Source organism: Chiloscyllium plagiosum, chromosome 28, assembly GCF_004010195.1.
Source record: "Chiloscyllium plagiosum isolate BGI_BamShark_2017 chromosome 28, ASM401019v2, whole genome shotgun sequence".
NCBI lineage: Eukaryota > Metazoa > Chordata > Chondrichthyes > Orectolobiformes > Hemiscylliidae > Chiloscyllium > Chiloscyllium plagiosum.
In genome coordinates, this window is record NC_057737.1 from 19935731 (window position 1) to 19958504 (window position 22774).

At 39.4% G+C, this 22774-nt stretch overlaps 1 protein-coding gene across 3 annotated transcripts in view; it reads left to right on the forward strand.

The window, feature by feature from the left end:
- The window catches only part of sez6b (seizure related 6 homolog b), an 830703-nt gene that overhangs the window by 745834 nt on the left and 62095 nt on the right, over positions 1-22774 (forward strand). For all 3 annotated transcript variants that reach the window (XM_043718461.1, XM_043718459.1, XM_043718460.1), the window contains exon 10: positions 12198-12394. In XM_043718461.1, the coding sequence (XP_043574396.1) occupies positions 12198-12394 (197 nt within the window). The remainder of the gene's footprint in view (positions 1-12197; positions 12395-22774) is intronic.

Here is a 22774-nt window from a genome sequence, read left to right on the forward strand (position 1 = left end):
GCAGTCATTTGGGCTCTGCTGACGCCTCAGCTAAAAATGTAATCGTACAGACCTGTAAATAGGAATGATTACTCTGTTTCGGTATGCAAACAAATGGAATGTTTACATATGTATGGCATGTCCAGTTGTACAGATCATCAAAGTATTTTATGAATAAAGTATATTTTTGAAATATAAAAAAAAAATCCCGAAGTCTGCCTTGGAGGACGGTCACCCGAAGACCCGAGGCCGAGTGTGCTTAACCACTGAAGTGTTCCCTGATTGGGAGTGTATTTTGTAATTCTATCTTACCCTTTATTCAGCAACAGATCTCACTCTCAAAAAGGTTTCAAGCTCAGAAGAAACCAGAATCTAAAAAAGTATTTTGTAAGGTGAGCAATTTTAAGGGCTGGTCTCGTATCTTTCATCATGTTATCAAATCCTAGCTCTTAGCTTTGTCGGTGTGTATCTGCACCACATTGGACCTGCAGCCTCTCAATGATTAAAAACAAAAGTTCTATTCAATGATATTGGCACCTTGTTAAATCCAATAATTCTAAAAATGTCTGCTGATAAATAGCACTGAGTTTTGTGGTGTAGCTAATTATAGAACCTGCTAATACTGTACAACTGCAGCACATATATTAATTCATGTGAATGTGCAGCTAGGTTTCAATATGTAAGCAATGAGAGGTTGTCCACATTAACTAGTAAAGAGCTGAGAACTTAACAGATTTATATTTGGTTGGATATATATCTCCTACTATTTCAGTTAAAATGTGTCAGTGAGTGTGTATCAAGCTGGTAATTTGATTCCAATTATAAAACAAGAGGGATTTCATTAGGTTATGTTATCCTGACTTGAACAGTTGTAAGTGAAGTGTAATTTGACTTTAAGACAGTACCTATGATTATTCTCAGGAATCCAAGCTCATTTTGAACATTTTGTTCATTTATTATTAATGTATTTCATTTTAATTAAAACTCCTAGAGCAAGCACTGTAAAGCATGGCGATGGAGGATATTACAGTGATACATGGTATTCCACTTGCATCGAGCAATAGGTCACAAGAATTCATCAACTAACTACTCAGCAGCATCAGTGAGAGAAAAATTGTCTTCGGCGAGTAGCTTTCAACAGTCAATTGGTGCTGCATGATGCTGAGCACCACCTTAAGGATGCTGGCTGAGAAATTGTGGATGGCATGACAATGTATCAAGGCATGAGGCTTTACAAAAGTCGAAGTAATTTAAAAATGGAGCATACTTTACAAAAAAGTGTCTTATTCTCTCAAACAAAAGACACAAATCTTCCATTTGCTATTTCACTCCATTAATTTGCAAAATGATGAGGAGCCAGTCGGAAATGGGATAAGCTGAAACTTGTCAAACTGAAAATTTATGTTATATAAAGAAGACTTTGTTCCAGAGAGCTTTTATGAAGCTGTTTTCTCAGCACAGATGTTCCAAAGGAGGTCCGATAACCGAGATCTTATCAGCTTCTGTCTATCCATCACCAAATTGATTGGCACAGCTACTGTGTGCTAACAACTGCTGTGCAGTTTGTTTTTATCTGATGTTCTTTTTTGGAAGGAAGAAAAGGAGTTACCTGGATTGTGCAAATATTTGCATCAGAATCTCCCACTCAGAAATATGTGTTGTGTCTATATTATGTTATGCCTCATTTGGGGAACCCACTGGAAATCAAGTCCTACTATTCCTGTAGATGTCACAAAAGCTAAATGTTTTACAGAGGTGTGCAAAATTCCTAATTTTCAGACCCGGGTTGACAGAAAACTTGGCCCATGTTCCTGTACTTAACAAGAATTATGATTTATTACAAGTAAATAGGTTCGAGCCACAGGTAAATAATATTAACCATCTCTTGTGGACTTGTTGGGCTGAAGGGCCTGTTTCCACACTATAAGTAATCTAATCTAATCTAATCTGCATGTTATACAATTGGTTAAAACTCTGATCCTCTTATAAACTCCCCCTTACACACAGACAGTGCAGCCAGGAATAAAAACATGGGTGTTATGGATGAAGGAAAAGACTAGGAAAGCAGTTCAGTGGTCTCTGTTCATAAGATATGCTGAGATAACTCTTGTACTGAACAGAACGCTGCTTCTCCAAATGCTTTCACTGGTTTGCAGGAGGTAAAGGCTGGCTGGTCCACCCTTAAAACTATAAATTATAACTATAAAATTATAAATTGAAAATCATATCTTAAAGCAACTGCTGAAAGAAAAATAAACTGGTTTCTTCAGGCTTATTGTGGTTTTTACTGTAGAGAGCTTCTGGAGATCAGATGGCTTCTCACTATTTGGTCCACACCTCCAAGCTATTCTGTTACCTGAGATTCAATCACAGGCAGGAGGCCTTTGTCATCAACAATTAGTCATTAGTCACAGAGCATTATTGGCTGAATCTCCATTTGTACACACCTGCTCATCTGCAAAGTACACTTCAGCTACTGCTTCCACAAGCTGCTGTGTAAATGGCACTTATAATGAGTTTCAGGTTGCTTCCTTTTAAAAACTGCATTAATCTTTTGACAATATTTGATTTTTAGAACTGTTTTTTTTTCCCCATTTCAGTCCACAATTTAGAACAGAATGATAAAAATACCCTGTCTTTACAATTCCCAATCCACCATTTACCTGATGGCACTGCATCTCTGTAACTATCACCTGGATTTGAAGACGTAGCCATGAAAACACTCTTTTTTTGTCATTAGTTTTTTGATTGATTTTATGTACCTAATAAAGACAGGGCATATTTAGAAACACAGACTGGTCATAGCTCATCTCGTCTATGCTGGCTACGAAAGGAGCAATTCAGCTGATGCCATTTCCCTGCCATTTTTGCTGTATTATTGCAATGTGTTTTCTTCTAAGATTGTGATTCAGTTTCCTTTAGAATTCAATGATTAAACATGCTTCCACCACACTCTCAAGTTTTTAATTCTGATAATGAAGGATATTGGTCCTCCTGTAATGTCTTGTACACTTCCAGCAGTTGTTGTATAATGTTGCCCAACATGCAGGATTAAAGATGGGGCTATAGTTCTTGGATTTCTATTGAAGTATGTATTATGATTGTTTCTTGGGGATTAACAGTGACGTGAGCACTATGCTATAGGTCCTCACTGCCATATCTCTGCCTGCTGCATTACTCATAAGCCTAGGTGACCAGCTTTAGTTGAATAAAGAGTGTAGGAGAGAATACCGAGACAACAGTAGGTGTACTTGAAAATGAGGTGCTAACCTGGTGGACTTTTACACAGCAAGGCTAAATGTGTGACAAACAGCAGAAACACAGTACCGTACAGACAGAGCTAAGTGGTCTCTTAACCAACAACTCAAGCATTAAATGCTCAATCCTGTCATGCACAGCAGTGGACTAATGGGAGGAGGAGAAGACTCTGAATATACCCACCTTCTACAATGGCAGAGCCCAACAAATGTCTGCAAAAGCACAGGGTGAAGTGTTGGCAACCGTCTTCAGCCTGAAGTGCTGAGTATAAACTCCTTCACAGCCTCTTCAGGACCACTTCACCACTGCTCAAGGACACTTAGGACTGAAAAATAAAGGTTGGCCTTTCCAGTGACCAGCACAGCTTATGAATGAATAATAAAGAAAGCATGGATGCTAGTCTATAGCCAAATCATTTCACTCCGTATGACATCAGGAAAGAGATAAGCGTATTGGAGATGACAAAGGCTACATGTCTCAACCTCGATTCTACAACTGTTTTCCGTCCCCCAATTTAAATTGAACTAGTAAAGCTAAAAAGAACAGTCAATATAATTACATGAATTATTTGCTGTCTTCCCTTTATTTCCCATCAACTGTTCTGACTTAAGTTCTAATCAAGTATGAGAGAGTTTCTGATGTATTGAGAATAATTGTACCATTTAATTCACCTGTAAGTGTTTTCTTAGCCTCAGAGTGTGTGAAGTGATTATATAAGATTCTCACCACAACCATAAAAATATTTTACACCAATTGTTAATGAAGTCATTTCTGATGCTGTCAAGGAGATATGAAAAACTGTTTTCAGGCTGGGTCTGAGTAGTTAATGCTTAAGTCAGAAGGTTGCTGTGGAGACATGGTGTGTCCCACCAAAGATTTCATACTCCAGCCTACACTCTGGTAGCATTTTCTGATAATATGGGCAAATACTGGTGTTTGATCAGAAAAGCCATACCAATTGTTTTATAAAAACCTTTCATCGTTTTGTTTCATCACTGAACATAAACATTTATTCTGTGATTCTACTGTGATAAAATTCAATTAAATATTGTCATGCTCACCTTCATTGGCTGGGGCATTGAATATGAAAGTTGGCAAGTTAGATTACAAACATATAAAATTTCACTTGGACCATGTTTGGAATATTGCATGCAGTTCTGGTCACTACACTATCAGGAGGACATGAATGCTTTGGAGAGGGGCAGAGAAGGTTGACCAGGACGTTGCCTAGCCTGGATGGTTTTAGTTATGAAGAGAGTATGGATAAACTCAGATTGTTTTCACTGGAAAGACTGGCACTGAGGGGCAATCTGATAGAGGTCTACGAATGATGAGAGTAGTAGGTAAGGTGGATAGTCAGAAGCTTTTTCTCAGGATGGAAAGGTCAACTGTAAAGGGCACAGGTTCAAGGTGAGAGGGTGAAAGTTTAAGGGAGAAGTGGGGGGAAGAATTTTCACCCAGAGGGTGGTGGGTGCTTGGAATGCACTGCCAGTGGAGATAGTAGAAGCAGGCACATTAGAAAAATTTGAGACATATCTTGATAGACACTTGAATGGGAGGCAAACAGAGGGATAGATATTGTGCATGGGCAATAAGTAGCAGGTCTAAATAAGGAGTAGGAATCAGCACAGGCTTGGTGGGCCAAAAGGCCTGATCCCATGCTGTATTGTATACTATAATGGAAAAATACTTGGGCTTAATTTAGGCTTATATGTCTGCCATTTTGTTGGGTGTTTAACACATGGTGCAGTGAAACCCTTATATTGGACCAGACCAAACCCCCTCAAAATATATTAAGAAGGTAGTCTAAACCCCAACTTTATTTTAAAGGTAAGTGTAAGGTGTTGAAATCCAGATGCAATTCAATTCGTCAAACTATCGATTTTAATCAAAACACACTTTATTTTTACACTACAGTTAAAATACAGTCAAAGTAAAAAATAAAAGAAATAGCTAAACTGTAACTTTATCAAAATGCTTAATAAGATAACAGATATATTAACTACTACTAATTGTTTCAATACAGTAACATCCTGTAAATACACCCTGGGCAAATGTGAATTGAGTAGAATGTCTCACATGCAATTCCAGCAGCAGGAATAGAAATCTACCTTTTAGCTGTAATAGAGAGAGAAATAAGAGCTTCTATTTCAAGTTTCATGATGCCAGCAACTGCTGAAAGTTAAAACTAAAAACCTGATTGTGTGAAAGTTTGACCCCACCCAGTCAGACTGCTTTTATTGTTCCAACTTTAAAACAAACCCAGGCCTCACAAGCAGTTTACCTTATTGGCTTTGGAGTAGACTACTCATCTCCTCTGTCTCAATATTTCTTCACAAAAAAAAGGATAAAATACACTTCTTTAAGCCGAGCATCATCACACCCTGGATTGGAAAAGGAAGCAATGGGCTATAAAATCTTGGAGTCATTATGTTGTTTTATCAATTGAGTTCCCAGTTAAAGTGAATAGTTTTGTTATTACTGTGTCATTGACTATGTACATGGGTTAATGGTAATTCCTCACTAAATGTGTTAGCTTAAATAAAACAATAGAACACACTGCAAGTTACAAAGCAAGCATTATAGCAACTACGTGGGTAGTTTGCAAACCCACAGCCGATCAACTAGCATGCAGAGCCGCAACATTGTATACACACAATATGTGATATCTTTAAAGGTAAACTCTGTTGAAAGAAAGGTACACATTCCCTCTCCTTTCCAAGTGAAAGTTTGACAATGTACAATAACAAGTTAACCTGTAAGTCTCTGTAATGTGCAGGTAATTTGTTGATACATCCAGATATCATGATGATGAATTTCCAGAGATACTGTTAAGTTTTCTCACATGGACTCCAGTCACTGTTCCAGAATTTGCTCATCCTGTAGCATTACAGCCGAACTTTGTTCCAAATTAGCCATTGATCACTTTCATCCTCAGGCTGTTTCAAGTGGTCAAATCTTAGTTTTATTGTTTTATTCTTTAAAAGTTTCTAGCTCTTTTTAAACTTATGGCTTTTCACCTTGGATTTTTAAAACTTCCACATGAGTTTTAATTTGTGTTGTTCCAATATACTTTGGCGACTGGCTCAACAAAATTGTCCAGACCTTGAATTTTCTTTCCATTTTTATTGTCTTGGGATCCGAAACCTCTTCCATTTGTTGCTTTTGTGGTTGTTCAGTTTCCACTGGTCCTGCTTGGTATCTTCCACTAGATTGCTCCTCTATCATTGCTGGCATTTATACCTGAAAGGACTGTCTTAAACATGATTAGCAGCCCTTTGTTGTGTGTGCTGCATATTTCCATCCGATTTTGCTGGTCTATCATTTTCTTCAGCTTTGCTTTGAACTCAAGCTGCTGTTTATTTTTGTAGCTGCTTCTGCTGAGCCTGAGCAGTATTACATGCAAATTGTTATGGGGTTGCCTGTGAATGGGGAATCTTTCCATAGGTTTGATGATACAGAGTAGTTCGTCTTGTGTCCTTTGTTTCCTTTTCAGCTCTTCATTAATACTTTGTGAACTAAGTGGAGAAATCCTCGAAAAGGTTTATTATCTCGGAGATTGTACTGTCAAGGTGGATTTATCCCAAGCTAATAGTTCATCCTTTGAGAGTCAAAGAGATGTACGGCATGGAAACAGACCCTTCGGTCCAGCTCATCATGCTGACAAGATATACCATATCCCTCTGAACCCTTCCCATTCAAGTACTCATCCAGATGCCTTTCATTGAGTCGTAGAATTGTACAACATGGAAACTGACTTCTTGAATTTCATCTTCTCTTAATAACAGAGAGCTGAGGTTTTAGCCAAACTAATTCAGAAGAAAGTGCAATGTTGTATTCTTCTTTCATATTCAGTTCTGCAGATATGAGGAACTTCAGTTATACAGGTGACACTGATTTCTTTGGAAAAGGGAAGACTGAGTGACTTGATAACAGTGTTCAAAACCATGAGAAATCTAGACAGAATAAATGGAGTAAAACTGTTTCCACTGATGGAAGGATCAAGAACTAATGGGCACAGATTTCGGGTAATTGGAAAAAGAACGAATGGAGATATGAAAGAAAGACTTTTCACACATTGAGTGATTAGGACATGAAGTGGTCTGTCTGAGAGTGTGGTAGAGAAATAGATTGTTATCTGAAAGGAAGAGTCCATAAATGCTAACATGGGGGTGGATAAAGATTGGAGCTGGAAAAAACACAGCAGGTCAAGCAGCATCAAAGGAGAAGGGGAATCAATGTTTCATGTCAGAAGTAATATGGAGAAGGCAAGGTATATTAATAAATTGCTTATTAATTGAGTGTGGACATAATGAGCTGAATGGCCTACATCTGTGCTGCTCCCATTCTGTTTAAGCAGGAGAAAGACAACTCCAGTGGTTAGCTGTTTAAAAATCTTTTTGCTTCTGATTTAGACATTTAAAAATCTGTAACCAAGGAAGAAAATGAAAATGTTAGTATTTGCACTAACTGTTTCAGACTGAATCTAAAGGAAGATAAAAGGAAACACTAATTCCAGGGGCTAAAAAGCAATATGGTCGAGAATTTACACTTCCTGGTATGCAGAAGCCAGCGGCACTATTCGAAGTCAGGAGCGTTGTTTTTGACAAGTTTAATCAAACTGGACGAAGTATAACGATTGTCACACTTCTCTGAGGAGCACACTGGGAATCAAGACCTGCTATTTCCGGAATCATCCCGGAAGTTAGAAATGTTATCAAAACTCAAAATTCCCCAAAGTACCTGTGTTTTAGCCCCAGGTTAACAGAAAGCATAGACCAGGTTTCAGAAATGCATTCTAGCTTGAGGAAAGAACTCTGAACTATCAAAGTATGACATTACTTGTTAAAATTATAACCTCCTTATATAGCTTTGCCAATGTGCAAACACAGAAGGACATTAAAAGATTGGTTTTGTGGAGGCAAAACAGGGAACACAGTTCCACGATCCCTGTCCAGAGGGTTCACTGAGATGATCCTTTTCTGGACTTTCTATTCATCAGTCTCTCTCTCACTCTGTCTCTCTCTCTCTCTCACTCACCCCTAAGTATTTTCTAGTTCCTTGCAGGAGGCACAGGGTCACAAATTATAATGTCTCTGATTTATTAATTCAAAGCCACAGCTTACAGCAAATGGTGAGAGAAAATAAACTGGCTGTCCTCAGACCTTGGGTACTTTTTAATGCAGAAAAAAAATATCACCCCCCACTTCCAAAAGTCCAAAAGCTTCTGGCTATATCATCCACATACACAAGATGTTCAGCTGCCTGCAAGACAATCACATAGTTAATGGCAGGTAGTAGACCTTTGTTATTAACCACATGGTCACCACTCCAAAGAGCAATCAGGTACTTGCTACCAAATGAATCTCACTTTGTACAGACCCATTGGTGCCAGTTTGAATGCAATGAACTCCCACCACTGGTTGAACAAACAATAGTGCAAGCAACATTCACAATAAGTGCTCATGGTTTGCTTTTAAAAAATCCAGCCATTCCATCCACAATCCTTGGTTTTTAAAACTGTCCTTTTTTCACTTCAGGCCACAATCAAAAACACAGAAAAATTAGACAAGGATGTGAACAATGTCAATCTTTAACATCATGGGCAAGAGGATTTGCTATGAAGCATTACAAAAAAGGAGGCTGCTAACAATGAGAAGCAATTGTCAATTCTCTGAAACTGAGCTGCTTCATGTATTTCACTTTGTACAGAAAAAGCATTGTGATGCTGCCAAGATGTTTAATTTAAGATATGGCTGCACAGACAGTGGAATATCTTATTGCTCAACACTATCATGTTGACTTTTCATTTTTTATGTTCATAAAATTGTTACGTTTTGAGACAGTGTCTTTAACTGAGAGTAAATTAAAGGGGATCATGAGTCCTGTTTTTCAGTTTGTCTGATTTTAAAACCAGATGGTTTGATTGTTGGATTTTAAAAAGGTCCAGGATTGTTTGATGAATAGGAAAGCTCATTATGTTCACACTTGGAGACAATGGCAACAGCCTCTGTGCTAATGATGTGCTCTGAGCCTCCAAAGTCGCAGAAAAGTGTTCAGAATGTCAAGTTGTAAATAGTTATGCTTTTAACTGTCCATTTGACTCTAAAAAGAAAGAAAATTGGGTTCGTATGGGTGACTAATCAGTAATTCTACATGGACAAAGTGCCCATGGGATTCACATTGCCATGGAAATGGGCTTTGAGATGGGAAGGATTTCCAAGGTGCTGCCGAGATCTCTCAGACACTGTTAGTGGTGCTAAGATTCAGGACAGGAAAAATGTAACTAGAAGCTAAAATTCTCAGTGGTTCAGCATTCTGGATACAGTTGGGAGCTCAGGCTTGGATTGAGAAGACCAAATTTTTGGAGAATTAGAATGAGGCAAGAAGTTTTGTCTTGCTGTAGCTCAAGGAGGAATCTCTAGGAAAACTTTCACAATAAAAGAACTTCTGGAATTAAAAATTTTCCAGGCTGGGAATGGAAAAGATCTCAAGTAAACCAGTGAGAGATAACAAATGTCTTGGAGTGCATATCTACCTGAAGGACAATATAATAAATATCTGATAGTGAGTAGGTTGTATCAAAAATTTGTTTTGTAGTTTGATGCATTAGTTACCTATGAATATAAAGTTTAATAAGTAGACCGTTGTTACAGTAAATGTCTTTAAACATAATGAATATTCTTTCTTAGACAAGAGTGTGGTGCTGGTAAAGCACAGCAGGAACGTCCTCCCACCCTGCCTCCTGTAAAAATGCTATCCCTTATTCCCATCCCTCAGCATCTGCTCCCAGGAAGTCCAATTCTACCAAAGAACACACCAGGTGGCTTTCTTCTTCAAATACTGCAATTTCCCCTCCCACATGGTCGATGATGCCCTCCAGCACATCTCATCCACTTCCTCCACCTCTGCCCTTGAACCCCACCCCTCCAACTGCAACAAGGACAGAACTCCCCCCCCAACCCCGTCCTCACCTTCCACCCCATCAACCTCCATATACATCGTATCATCCTCCGCCATTTCTGCCATCTACAAATGGACCCCGCCACCAGAAATATATTTCCCTCCCCACCTCTATCTGCTTTCCATAAAGACCATTCCCTCCATGACTCTTTTGTCAGATCCATGCCCCCCACCAAACCACCCTACCCTCCTGGCACCTTTCCCTGCCACCACAGGAATTGCAAAACCTGTGCCCACACCTCCCCCTCACCTCTGTCCAAATCCCAAAAGAGCCTTCCACATCCATCAGAGTTTTACCTGCACTTCCACACATGTCATTTACTATATCCGTTGCTCCCAATGCGGTCTCCTCTATACTGAGGAGACAGGACACCTACTTGCAGAGTGCTTCAGAGAACATCTTTGGGACACCCGCACCAACCAACCCCACCACCTCATGGCCGAACACTTCAACTCCCCCTCCCACTGCGCCAAGGACATGCAAGTCCTGGGCCTCCTCCATCACCACACCCTAACCACCCAACGCCTGGAGGAAGAACGCCTTGGGATCCTCCAACCAGACAACGTCAATGTGGATTTCACCAATTTCCTCATTTCCCCTCCCCCCACCTTATGTCAGTTCTGACCTTCCAACTCGGCACAGCCCTCAGGACCTGTCCTACCTGTCCATCTTCCTTCCCACCTATCCACTCTTCCCTCCTCTCTGACCTATCACCATTACCCCCACCTTCATCTATCTAACGCACTGTCAGCTACCGTCCCCCCAGCCCCACCCACCCCATTTATAGCTCTACCCGCTCGGCTCACAAGCCTCATTCCTGATGAAGTACTCTTTTCTGAAAAGTCAATTCTCCTGTTCCTCAGATGCTGCCTGACCTACCGTCCTTTTCCAGCACCCCACTCTCTACTCTGATCTCCAGCATTTATAACCCTCATTTTCTCGTAGTATTTTTTCTTAGGACCTGGTGCAGGGGAGTGAATTGGCTGTCCTCTTTTTAACCTCCCCGGTTGACTACAGCAAAGATTTAATGGTTCTTTATTAACACAGAGCTAAATCTCACTCCAACTGTTTCAACAGAAAAAGAGTAAGGAGCTAATTACAAGTCTCTCTTGAGTGAAAGAGAAGAGGATTTTTTTAAGACACAACATAAGACTCAAACAGGCAGATATTGACACTAGGTTAAAAGGGGTTGTGTCCAATACAAAAGGGAAGAAAGAAGAATACTTAATTTGAAGTCCTTAGGGTTTGCTTAAGGTGTAATGTGTTAAACTGAGACCAGAATTTGACAGGCTATCCTGGATCATTCACCAGTGTGATATTGTAGATATCATCGCGTTCCTTGTGTTTGCATACCTCACAAATTTATGTTGACAGCAGTTGATTTATTTATCCTGAGCCAAAAATAGAGAAAGCTTCTTCTGGTTCTCTGGTAAAAATGTATTTCTTGTGCTTTGCCAAAGTATAGATTTGAAATAGGGGTTGTTTATGTCTTCCATGTGTGGGCCATCGCTTCCAAGCTGGATAATTATGAGTTTTTTTCATTTCCACTACATGAAACTCATCCATAAATTGTAAATTAAAAATTGGACATACAAGTCCCTTCATATCTACCTGGTTTTGGTCTTTTGTCTTGTTACTTTCTGTTCAGACAATTTTGCTTATTCCACATTGATTTCCTGGAGCTTATTGCAACAAGTGTCAACCATATTGTCAGTTTTCCCCCCTTTTTAATACCATTTCTAGTCATGAAAGTCTAAGGCATTAAAATCGGATAATGGAAGTCAAAGGTTGATTGTCCATAGTTCCTCATTATTATGATCATTATGTAATGCCCACAAAGCCATAGTAATAATCTATTGAATCTTCAACTCATAACTTCATTCCTGCCTCAGACCATTTGTTTTGGGATCACACTGAACAATGCCTGTTTTTGGTATTCATTTGTCTCAGGAAGTAATGACTTCACATCTGACTAACAAACTGTATGCCTTTACAGGTTAAACATGGGACAGAATGACGTTCTTACCTTTTACGATGGTGATGATCTAACAGCAAGAATATTGGGCCAGTACACAGGCACTCATCATCCGTTCAAACTGTACACAACCATGGCTGATGTCACCATTCAGTTCCAATCTGATCCGGCAACCAATGTGTTTGGATATCAGCAGGGATTTGTCATTCATTTCTATGGTGAGCCAAAAATTTTGCTTGTCCAATTAAACTCAACAATTTATTTCGCTGACTGAAAACAAGCAGATCCTGCTTAGAAACTGCACTCAAGACTAGCTCAGGTTTCACTGTAGAATATGTCTCTCACACTTGGGATATTCTTTGTACTTGTTTCAGGGAGGTACGAGTCGATCCTTTTCCTCAGACCACCAAAGAAATGACAACCGATAATTAGACTGCGGTAAATGTTTGCCACAATAATTACTATTATTGTAGTATTCGTGGTTTGAGAGCCAATGTCATTCATTTCTATCATGCTCCTACAGATTTTGTTCATGAACTTTATTTCCCCCTGGTATGGGGTGAGGGAGAAACAGGATTACAGCTGAGCAGTTGTAATGAGTCAGGAGTGTTGTGCAGTCTGAGCTATGTATGTCCCCATAGGCATCATCAATCTCAGCTGTCCCTGCAACTTGGAGGCAACATGAGTTCTTACAGAAAGCAAGCTCCCACAGACAAATCCACTGAAATTCTCTGATTAAGAGAAACTTAAGTTCAAGTATTAATCTGCACTGCATTTCTTGTCAATCTTCCAAGAATCTGGCATCATGGTTACTAGGCAGCTTCCGAATGTAGTTGATAAAGCCTCCAATCCTCCCATTACTGTGGGAGGTTTTTGTTCCTTCAGTTTTCCCCCACCTGCTACACTCAGGCATTATTTCTCATACAACTGGTAGAAAGTTTCCTTAATCGTTAAAGGTCAATCCTACAATTTATTACTGAGCCACTAATTGCCTTTGTTGTTTCATTAAGCTGAGTCAATTTAAGAACTGTTCTAGCAAACAGATTTGACATATAATTATAAAATTCTCAGCTGTGTACGCCAATCAAAATAATTAAAACTGCAGAAACCACGATCTAAAGAGACCTGCTTTAATCTTCTGAATGATTGATGGTACTGTTTTAGAACTGGAAAATAGCTTTGATTTCATCTTTCAAGATGATTTTGGCTGCAGTTTTCCAAGAAAACTTAATCAGAGTACTCAGGTTTTAGCATCATTAGCAACAGTAGAATCTATCTTCTCTGATGCTTTGTGATAGGAATAGTATGGGGCAATTTACAGAAATCAAAGTTGGTTGTATTCTTCCTGTTCGCCCTTATGTTGGACTCCTTCTGCATTTATATACATTGCTCCAATATTTCTAATTAATCGTTACTCCCATTAAAAATGGTTGTTGTAACATTTCACAGTGAATTCTAAGAAAGTGTCATACTTTGTTTTGCTCGATGGTTATTGTGGTTCCAATAACCCATGGTCACTGGCAGCAGAACCTGGACAATGTTCAGGCTTGGACTGATGAGTGGCAAATGACAAGTGTCAGATAATGATCAAGTCAAGCAAGAAGAAATCTTACAGTCTCCCTTTGACGTTCAGTGATATTGTTATCACTGAATCCATCATCATCAAGAACAACCTGTGGGTTACTATTAAGCAGTAACTTAACTAGACCAGCCTTGAAATACTGTGGCTGCAAGCACAGGTCAAAGGCTGGAAAGTCTAAGATAAGTAATTCACCTCCTGACTTCCCAAAGCCTGTCCATCATGAACAATACACAAGTCAGCCATGCTCTCCACTTCTCTGGATGAAGTAGTTTCAACAACTCAACAAGACAGCTGCCATGTGGGTACACCAACATCTCTCGGTTTCTCTCTTTGTAAAATAACATGAAGATCAAAAGGTTAATGGCTACCCAGCCACTAGCAGTGGGGAACCTATTAAGGCAATTAAAGATTCAATTAAGGCCAATGTTCTGTGGTCAACTGGAAATTTCCTGTTGGCTGCAGGTCCACCTCCTTTGGAGCTAAAGCCCAGTGACCAATGTGGGAGGATTGGGGGCGAGGAGGAACTGCTAGTACTCCAACACTGCTTTAAAACACCCCACCACAGATTACATACTGAGGTGGTCACGACTAAGGTTCTAGACCGCTCTGAGAAGATCATCTTCCATTGCAGCAGCGTCAGGATTGTGGCCAGTTGCCATCTAACCTTTCCCAAATATTTTCAATAATTCTTGTTGAGGTCCTTACTTTCTTCTACATACATTAGCAGCTCCCAATTCTGTGATTAGTGAATGCTGGAGGATCCTCTGTGCATCCATCAGCCTAGAAGTCTGCCTTCCATCGTAATCCTGATCCCTAATGGACCAGCTCATAATAATTAACGTCAAGTGTTGATATGATGCAAGATTGGAATCCATAAATACACATATTTGGCCTCCTGACCCCAGAGCTAATGCTTGTTGCTCTGTATTTGGTGCACTTTCTAAATATTTAATGGTGTGTACATTACTTCACCAGATTTTGTCAGCATTCATAGTAGAGTATACACTGGGATCTTGAGTACCTTTGCTTTCCTTCACTACATCCTTGACATTCCACAATAACCTGTATGTTCATCAGGGCTATCTGCAGTGTTTTGAAGAGCTTTTTTTAATCATTGGTTCCAGGGCATCCAATATTGCTTTTATTGGTATAGATTAATGTTTTTGAGTACTCCATGCCATTTAGAACTCATACGTTTGTTTAACTGCTGAAAATGCTTTTTTTTTACATGTCTGGTTCACTGACATGTTTAAATCAGGCAGGTTTTCCATTCAATTTAAAATTGACAGCTCTGCTGAGATCAGTGGTGCGTGAGCTGTTGTAGGGATTGATGGGTGTGCATTCATGCTGCCTTAAGAAAAGAAGGCACAATTTGCATTTATATAACACCTTTCATGACTGAGCAAGTCCCAAAGCACTTCACAGTCACTGAAGTACTTTTGAGCCGTCATCACTGTTGTAGTGGAGGCAAACACAGCAGTTAATTTGTGGACGTACAGCAGAGAAATTAATGACCAGATAGTATGTGTACGAGCCGTTGACTGTAGGAGAAATAGTACCAGGAAATGTCCCCCTCCTCCACTTTAAGCAAAGCCCTAGCATTTTTCACGTCCAATTGAGCTGGAAGATGAGGTCTTAGTTTAGGGATTTAGCCAGAAACTGGCACCACTAACAATGCAGTAGCCCTCAGCACAGTACCGAAGTGTCAGCCTGCATATAATAGTGGTGACAGAAAGCAGGCTCATCATTTGAGAAAGTTTCATCACCCATTTGCAAAGGAAATCACAATCACCTGAATTTCTTTTTCAATAGCAAAATGAATCAAAAAGAAATAGCACAGTGATTGAAGTATTTTTGAACTGTTATTATCGTTCGGCTTTTATTTCTAAAATTGGGTCTTAATGTAAGTCTGCAATTAAGATCAGCAGTTGGCCTTAGCTTTAAAGGAATGATGGGGAAATCTTTCAATAACAAACCTGTCTTTGTGTCAAGGTGACCTTTAAATGAAGAACATTACGGTGTGCAAAAAAAAAATGTTGTGTTTTTGTCTCAAAAATCAATATCTTAAATTAAGGTATTCGAGGATGAAAATAAAATATTATTTTAGTCAAATCCCAATACAATATATAATTAGACTCAGTATTGTGAAGCTGTAGCAGTAACAGGTCTGGAGTTTATTGTTGCTCTCTGGAAATCTCACTGACAATGAACTGCGCACAACACAATTTAACTGTTACTGTATATTCTCCCAAAAAGGGCAAGTGAAGTATAAGACAGATTCTACTTAGAGTCCATATTCTTGTGAAATCATACGATTCAAGCCAGCACTGCAAGTGTACATGTGCAATTTAAAAGAAAAAGAGGCTGCTAATGTGGAATTATTTCAGATTTTGAACATTGACATTTTGTATGTAACAGCTGAGCTTCAGCAGAAAATTAAAATCCTTCATAATCAGATTGTACTATTATGACAATTGCTGCCAAATTATCTGATTTGGTGATATCGAAAAGATACTTGAAGGGATATGTAGTTCTCAGAAATACAGCATTTAATTGATTGTTTCCTTACTTCTCAACTCCCTCTCTTCTACTACTATTGTGGATTTTGGGGGTTTACGGTCACAGTTACAAATGCAGACAGTTAATGATTTGTAGCAATTTTCAGATAGTTTATTGAATTTAAAGAGCAGCAGTTTGTACATGGTACATTAGTCAATTAAAGAAAGTGTACAACCATGACAATTGGGGATGGTTCACTGATAGCAGAGGACAAATAAGCTGTTAGAGTGAAATGTGTTTCCCTTATTAAAGTTGTGGGGGCAGCATCCCACTCTCTGGACGAAATGATAGGGAACTGTACCCTGGGTCTTATTCCACATCTTTTGGTTCATCTTCCATCCGGAGAAGACAGCTCTGTGAAGACTGCCGGACGAGGACTGTTGCCTACTAGGTCTGCTGGATGAGGATTGCTCCCTGAGGACAGCTCTCTAAGAACTCCCCAGTGAGTAGCCTCTCTGCTCCTGTGCGCTAATTCATGTATCACATTTCCAGGGGGAAATTATTTTCTCTGTCAATCAATTGTCCAAACCCTTTTGTCTAATGGCCATAGGACAATTACTCATGGTGTTGGATTTTCTTCTTGTCCACCTCCATTTGAAGGTTAGTTTTCATTCCATCCAAGAACAAAACCTTCTTTTCTGAACAGCACATGGGTAATAGGGTACAATTGGCACCAGATGAATTGTTGACACTATTCAACATGACCTCTGTGTTTCTTGTAATTCTCCCCTTTCATTTTCCCAGACTAGAATTTTGGAAAGTTAATTACTTCTGTAATAGCTGTTAAATGAAATCTCATACTTTATGGTAAGTGCCAGGAAAATTTCAGTTGTAAGATACCCAAATATTCACTGAATTCAGCTGAATTCAAGTGATTCAAATCTAGTAATGTCTAACCTTTCAGTCACTTGTCACTTTATAACACCATCTTGCTCTGATAAACACATTTCTGTTCTAGATCTGCTGTAGTGAAACCCAATGCAATCAACAGGAGCAGCGTCACATTTTCCCATAAGGCACTTTACAGCTTTCGGGAGTCAACATTGAGTTCATCAACTTCAGATCGTAAACCCTGACCTCCATTTTGTTTCAGTCATTTTGAGCCCACAATCTTCTGACTCTCAATGAAGAGTTTTAGCAACTGAACTAATGCCACCATGTGTGAATTGTGTACCATCATCAACTTGTCACTAATATCATATTAGTCCATCTGTTCTCTCTGGTGTGTTCATACTGATTGTGCCAAATTAATGCTTAGCATTAACTGTCAATATTGTTGACTTCTAAAATGATCAGTTTATGCCATCTGCATTGCTTATCCATGTCAGTGTGAATTCACTGTTTTATATCCCAAAGCTTTTCCTGGTTAACTACAGATACTCATACAAATAGCTACATAGAGGATACAAATTTAGCAATTTCCTTTGGATTTATGCAGCACTTGACCTTCTCCTCATCTTGACTTTGCAACCATTTTTCTTCATGGGTCTCCTGAGCCCAGCTTCTCTTAGAACTGCAGAGAGCTTCATTGCATGTCTGTAACATCAGAGGGCAGTCAGGACAATGCACCATTTTACAGCAATATCTCCTGGTCTTGTTTTAGTGAAGGAGTAAGTGAATGAATGAGTGAATGGATGGGTGTGATAAAAGATTGGGTAAATTCGTGAGATGACAAGTGGGTAGAGTGGCAGGTAGGTGGAATAACAGATGGGAGATGTGGGTCAGAGGTTAGTTGGCTCAGGCCATTATGAGTAGCCAGTTCAGAGGCATTATCAGATATTGAGGTATAGCCAGGTCTGGTTGGAAGGAATGCTTGGTGGTGAAAGGCTGAGTGGTAAGGTTGGGTTGGGTGTAGTCAGGCGATCATAGTGTGGTGGGGGAATTATTGTTTTGGATTATTTTGGAATGTGTAGTTGTAGGGTCAGAGGGTAAGTGGGTGAGTGAGTGTGGTCATGGGATTTTTAGGGGAGGTGAGTGGGAGACATGGGGGGAGTTACAGGAGAGGTCAGCATGAATGATTATAGACCGGTCTGTATTTATCCAGGACTAAAACTATGTTTTAATCTCTGTAACATTATCTGCGAATCTAACGAGGTGAGTACTAGAGAACAGTTCAACTTCAGCGTGGAGATGGAGACTTTGGCAGAGTCCTGGAAATTATGTTTATGTTTTTAACTAACTGAGTTTTTTTTTTAATGAATAAAATTAATTCTATACTTTCTTACAGAAGGTCAGGCTGGCTTGTTTCTTCCCAGGTTTACATCTGTCAAGTGCTGTTAAACTGAAAATACCACACCTTTTTAAAAATTCAAACTCCATTATACCCGTCCCAGGAGTGAGAAAAGAAATTTATTCGCCACTCCAGAATTGGTCGGTACATTTTGTCATTTCCAATGTGTTGGTGTTGGCACCCATTCTGTCTGAATGCATTTCCAAGCACAATGAGGAGCAGCATACCCAGGAAATAGCCAGTCTCTCTCTCTCTCTGTCACAAAACTACAAAAATACACTGAGCTGACCTGACCTAATTATATGTATCACAACTTCTGGCCTTTTATAAGCAGAGGTCACACATTTAAGATGTTTTGGAAAATAACCAAAGATTGCAGAAAGGAAAGTTTCCTTACACAATAAATGATTTGGATTGGATATACTGTCTATGGTATGGCAGATATGGACGTTGCCTTCAGAAGGGGAAAGACTGTGTAAATGGACAATGCCACTGCTTAGTGAGGTATTGTTGTTCACGGGTGTGAGAGGTGAGAGAGTTACACCTAACAAATGGGCTGAATGCCCCCTTACTACTGTACTGTAACAATTCAGTGATTCTGAATGTGACAAAGATGATCGCATCTGTTGCATTGAAACTTGTTCCAAGCAGGAATCAAGAAACCAGACCTCAGCAATTTGTCATGTTACATTTTAAACTAGTTGCAAGACCTGAGTAAACACAGTGACAGTCTCTAAGTTTCGTTGCTAACCTATGCACTTGGTGTTTTTTTAAATTGCCTAATCTCCATATGGGTCCAGAGTAGCACTGACAACTAATCTGCCTTCTTTTCATTGAAGCCAGGGATTCCCCTAGCAAAGAAATTTGCAGACTAATTATAGTTGTTGCTGTCTTTTCTCAGATCTTGCAATTATGTAAAATTTAAAGTTACAATGGCACCATGCCTCTGGTGCAACTGGGCAGATGGATCATGACAGGCATTTTTAAATTTTGATTTGTTTTGATTTATCCCTGGAGCATCAGAGGCTGAGGGGAGAACTTATAGAGGTTTATAAAATCGTGAGGGGTATGGATAGAGTAAATAGACAAGGTATTTTCACTGGGATGGGGGTGTCCAAAACTGGAGTGCATAGGTTTAGGGTAAGAGGGGAAAGTTATAAAAGATACCTAAGGGGCAACGTTTTCACGCAGAAGTTGGTACGTATATGGAATTAGCTGCCAGACGAAGTGGTGGAGGCTGGTACAATTACAACCAATAAGAGGCATCTGGATGGGTACCTGAACAGGAAGAGTTTAGAGGGATATGGGCCAATTGCTGGCAAATGGGACAAGATTAATTGAGGATGTCTGGTCGGCTTGGACAAATTGGACCGAAAAGTCTGTTTCCGTGCTGTACAGCTCTATGACTCCATTGTCTTATGTACTGAGATACAGTGAAAAGTATTATTTTGCATGCTAACCAGACATGCATACGATAGGGTAATAGACCAGAATTCAGAATACAGTATTACAACTACAGAGAAGGTGCAGAGAAAGGTCAAATTAACATATGAGAAGTCTAATAATAAGTCTGATGATAACTGGTAAGAAACTGTTCTTAAATCTCTTGATGCATGTTTTCAAACTTCTGCGTATCTTCATGATGGAAGAGGGTGGAAGAGAATATAACAGCGATGGAAGGGGCCTTTGACTACATTGACTGCTTTCCCATGGCAGCGGGAAGCACAGACGGAGTCAATGGAAGGAAGGCTGGCCTTTGTGATGGACTGGGTCTGTGTTCATGACTCTAATTTCTTGCAATCTTGGGCAGAGCAGTTACCACACCAGGCTGTGTTGTATCTGGATAAGATGCTTTCTATGGTGCATGTATAAACATTGAGAAGAGTCTTGCCGAATATCCTTCGCCTTCTGAGGAAGGTGTTGGTATGCTTTCTTGACAGTAGTGTTGACGTGGATGGACCAGGATAGATTGTTGGTGATAATTACTCCTAGGAACTTGAAGATCTCGACAACCTCTGCCTCAGCACCATCAATACAGACAGGGCATTTTGCATTGGGAACATTTTTTCCAAACAGGGAATTGCATAACTACTTAAAGGAGATAAAATTGCAGGTATATGAAGGAACAGCATGAGATAAAACAACCTGGGTTGTTCTTTAAAAGAGCTGATGGTCACTTGAGGTGCTGAATGGCCTCCTGTATTTACTGTTTCGCTGTTTGGAAGATATTGTACCTCTTCCCAATGTAAGTGGCAATTTCCATCTTCTAAAACACCGAAAGTTTTCATCTGATTCCTTTTTTATGTTGACCTGCATTTGGTCATGGTGTTTTATGTTGACTCCTAAGCAGTAGTCTAAGTTCTGGTGTCTCAGGCAGCTTTAATGAAGTGGAAGCTGTTTGTACACTGACGCCAGTAAAACGTTTGTACGTCCAGTTCATGAAGCACGCTTCTGGACGTAAAACGGCTAGATTCACTGGTGCTGACAGATAGGATATTCAGTTTATTTAAAAAAGGCCTTTATGACATTAACCTTGCCATAGATGGCTGGCCTACACAAGACCTTTTTTAGATGTTTAGTATTATTAATAAATTATTATTAGGGAATTATTATCAGGGTATTTGCCTGCTGAATGATATGTACACTTTGGGAACAGATGATGCAAACACCACATCTAAAACCTAGATTATAGATCATATTAGCATAGCAAACACGCCTTCATTTTTAAGGTTGCTGCTTTCATTATACGCTATTCATTCTGTTATGTTCAAAGGATGCACAAAATATACAGGTAGTCAGTGGGTTATGAACACCCGACTTAAAATGTCACATACCTCCAGCTTCTCATTTAAAAAAAATATTTTTAAAAATCCAAGTTACATGCAATGTTTCATCCTAACGAACCGGCGTACTAATTAGCCCGTATCTATTCCTACTTCCAGACAAATTCAATTTACGAACAGCAGAACAAACGGAACTTGTTCGTAATCTGGAGATTTCCTGTAGAAGGATTACGTATGCGCCAGACCTTGCAAATACGCTAGCACTTATAGTTACCCTGCATGTTTAACACTGTAACATTGTATCCTGCAGTCTGGTCAGTTACCCTGATGCACTTGGAAAGTACAATCTCCTTGTAAAGTATTTAAGACAACACTTTTCACTCTATCTCAGTATGCATGATAGTAGTAGATTAAATCAAATCAAATATTTTTGAAAAGCCCAATTACTCATTTCTTACATGCACACAGGTATTATCTTCTGATTTCAATTATTTTACTTACTTTGCTGTTGTCTCTTTCATACCATTCAGTGGAAATCAGATTTATAATAAAAGCATCACTTGCATTCAGGAAATCCTGCAGGGGTTTCACAAAATGGTCTTTTGAGCTGCTGTTTTGGAGCACCTGGCTTCAGAGGTTCCCTGAAGAGGGCTCCATTAACTTACACAAATTAATATTTTAGTTCTCCTGGGCTTCAAGCCACGCCAGTGAACAACACAATGAGAAACATTGCTCACTGTGCAAAATAAAAGGGCAACAGTATTTTTTTTTTACTTTCCTGTCCTTTGTCAATTCTTCTGACATATAGTCTGCTAAAAGTAATTTGCCTGCAATAGTGAAATAATAGTCATCTACATACATTACTGAAGTATATGATCCAGAAAAAGTCAACCACATAAAGTGCACATTCATCTTTAGCTAATACTGTACCATTCATTCTGCTGGCCCTACATATCAATGGATTAATTATTGCCATGTTAATTGAGCCAGATTGAATTGTAACCATTAGAGCGCCTTAAACAGCTAATTGAGCATAATTAGTCTGCAAGTTAAAATATCTCACAGCTTGTACAACGTGCGCATAAATTGCACGATACATTTAGGAGCCAATTATACAGGAGAGGTACTTGAACAATAACAAATTGATGAGGTAGGAATTGCATCAAATATCACAGAACTGTCGCTTAAAATCTCTTCAGTGGTCAAGTCTGTTATCATGGTGTTAATACAGAAGGCTTATTGTGGTATAGGGAAAGTTAGGAACTGTGGTTTATGTAAAAGGAACGCATGGTTAACTGTGCAATGGGAATAGGAGCATATATAGATGCTAGATCTTTCGGTTAGTCATACCTCTGGTAAAAGGGAGGGTAGAACTCTGACCCACAGAAAAGAACGGCTCCAGATGTTGATGGGGCCATGTGCATATTTTTATTTGAATTCCCTG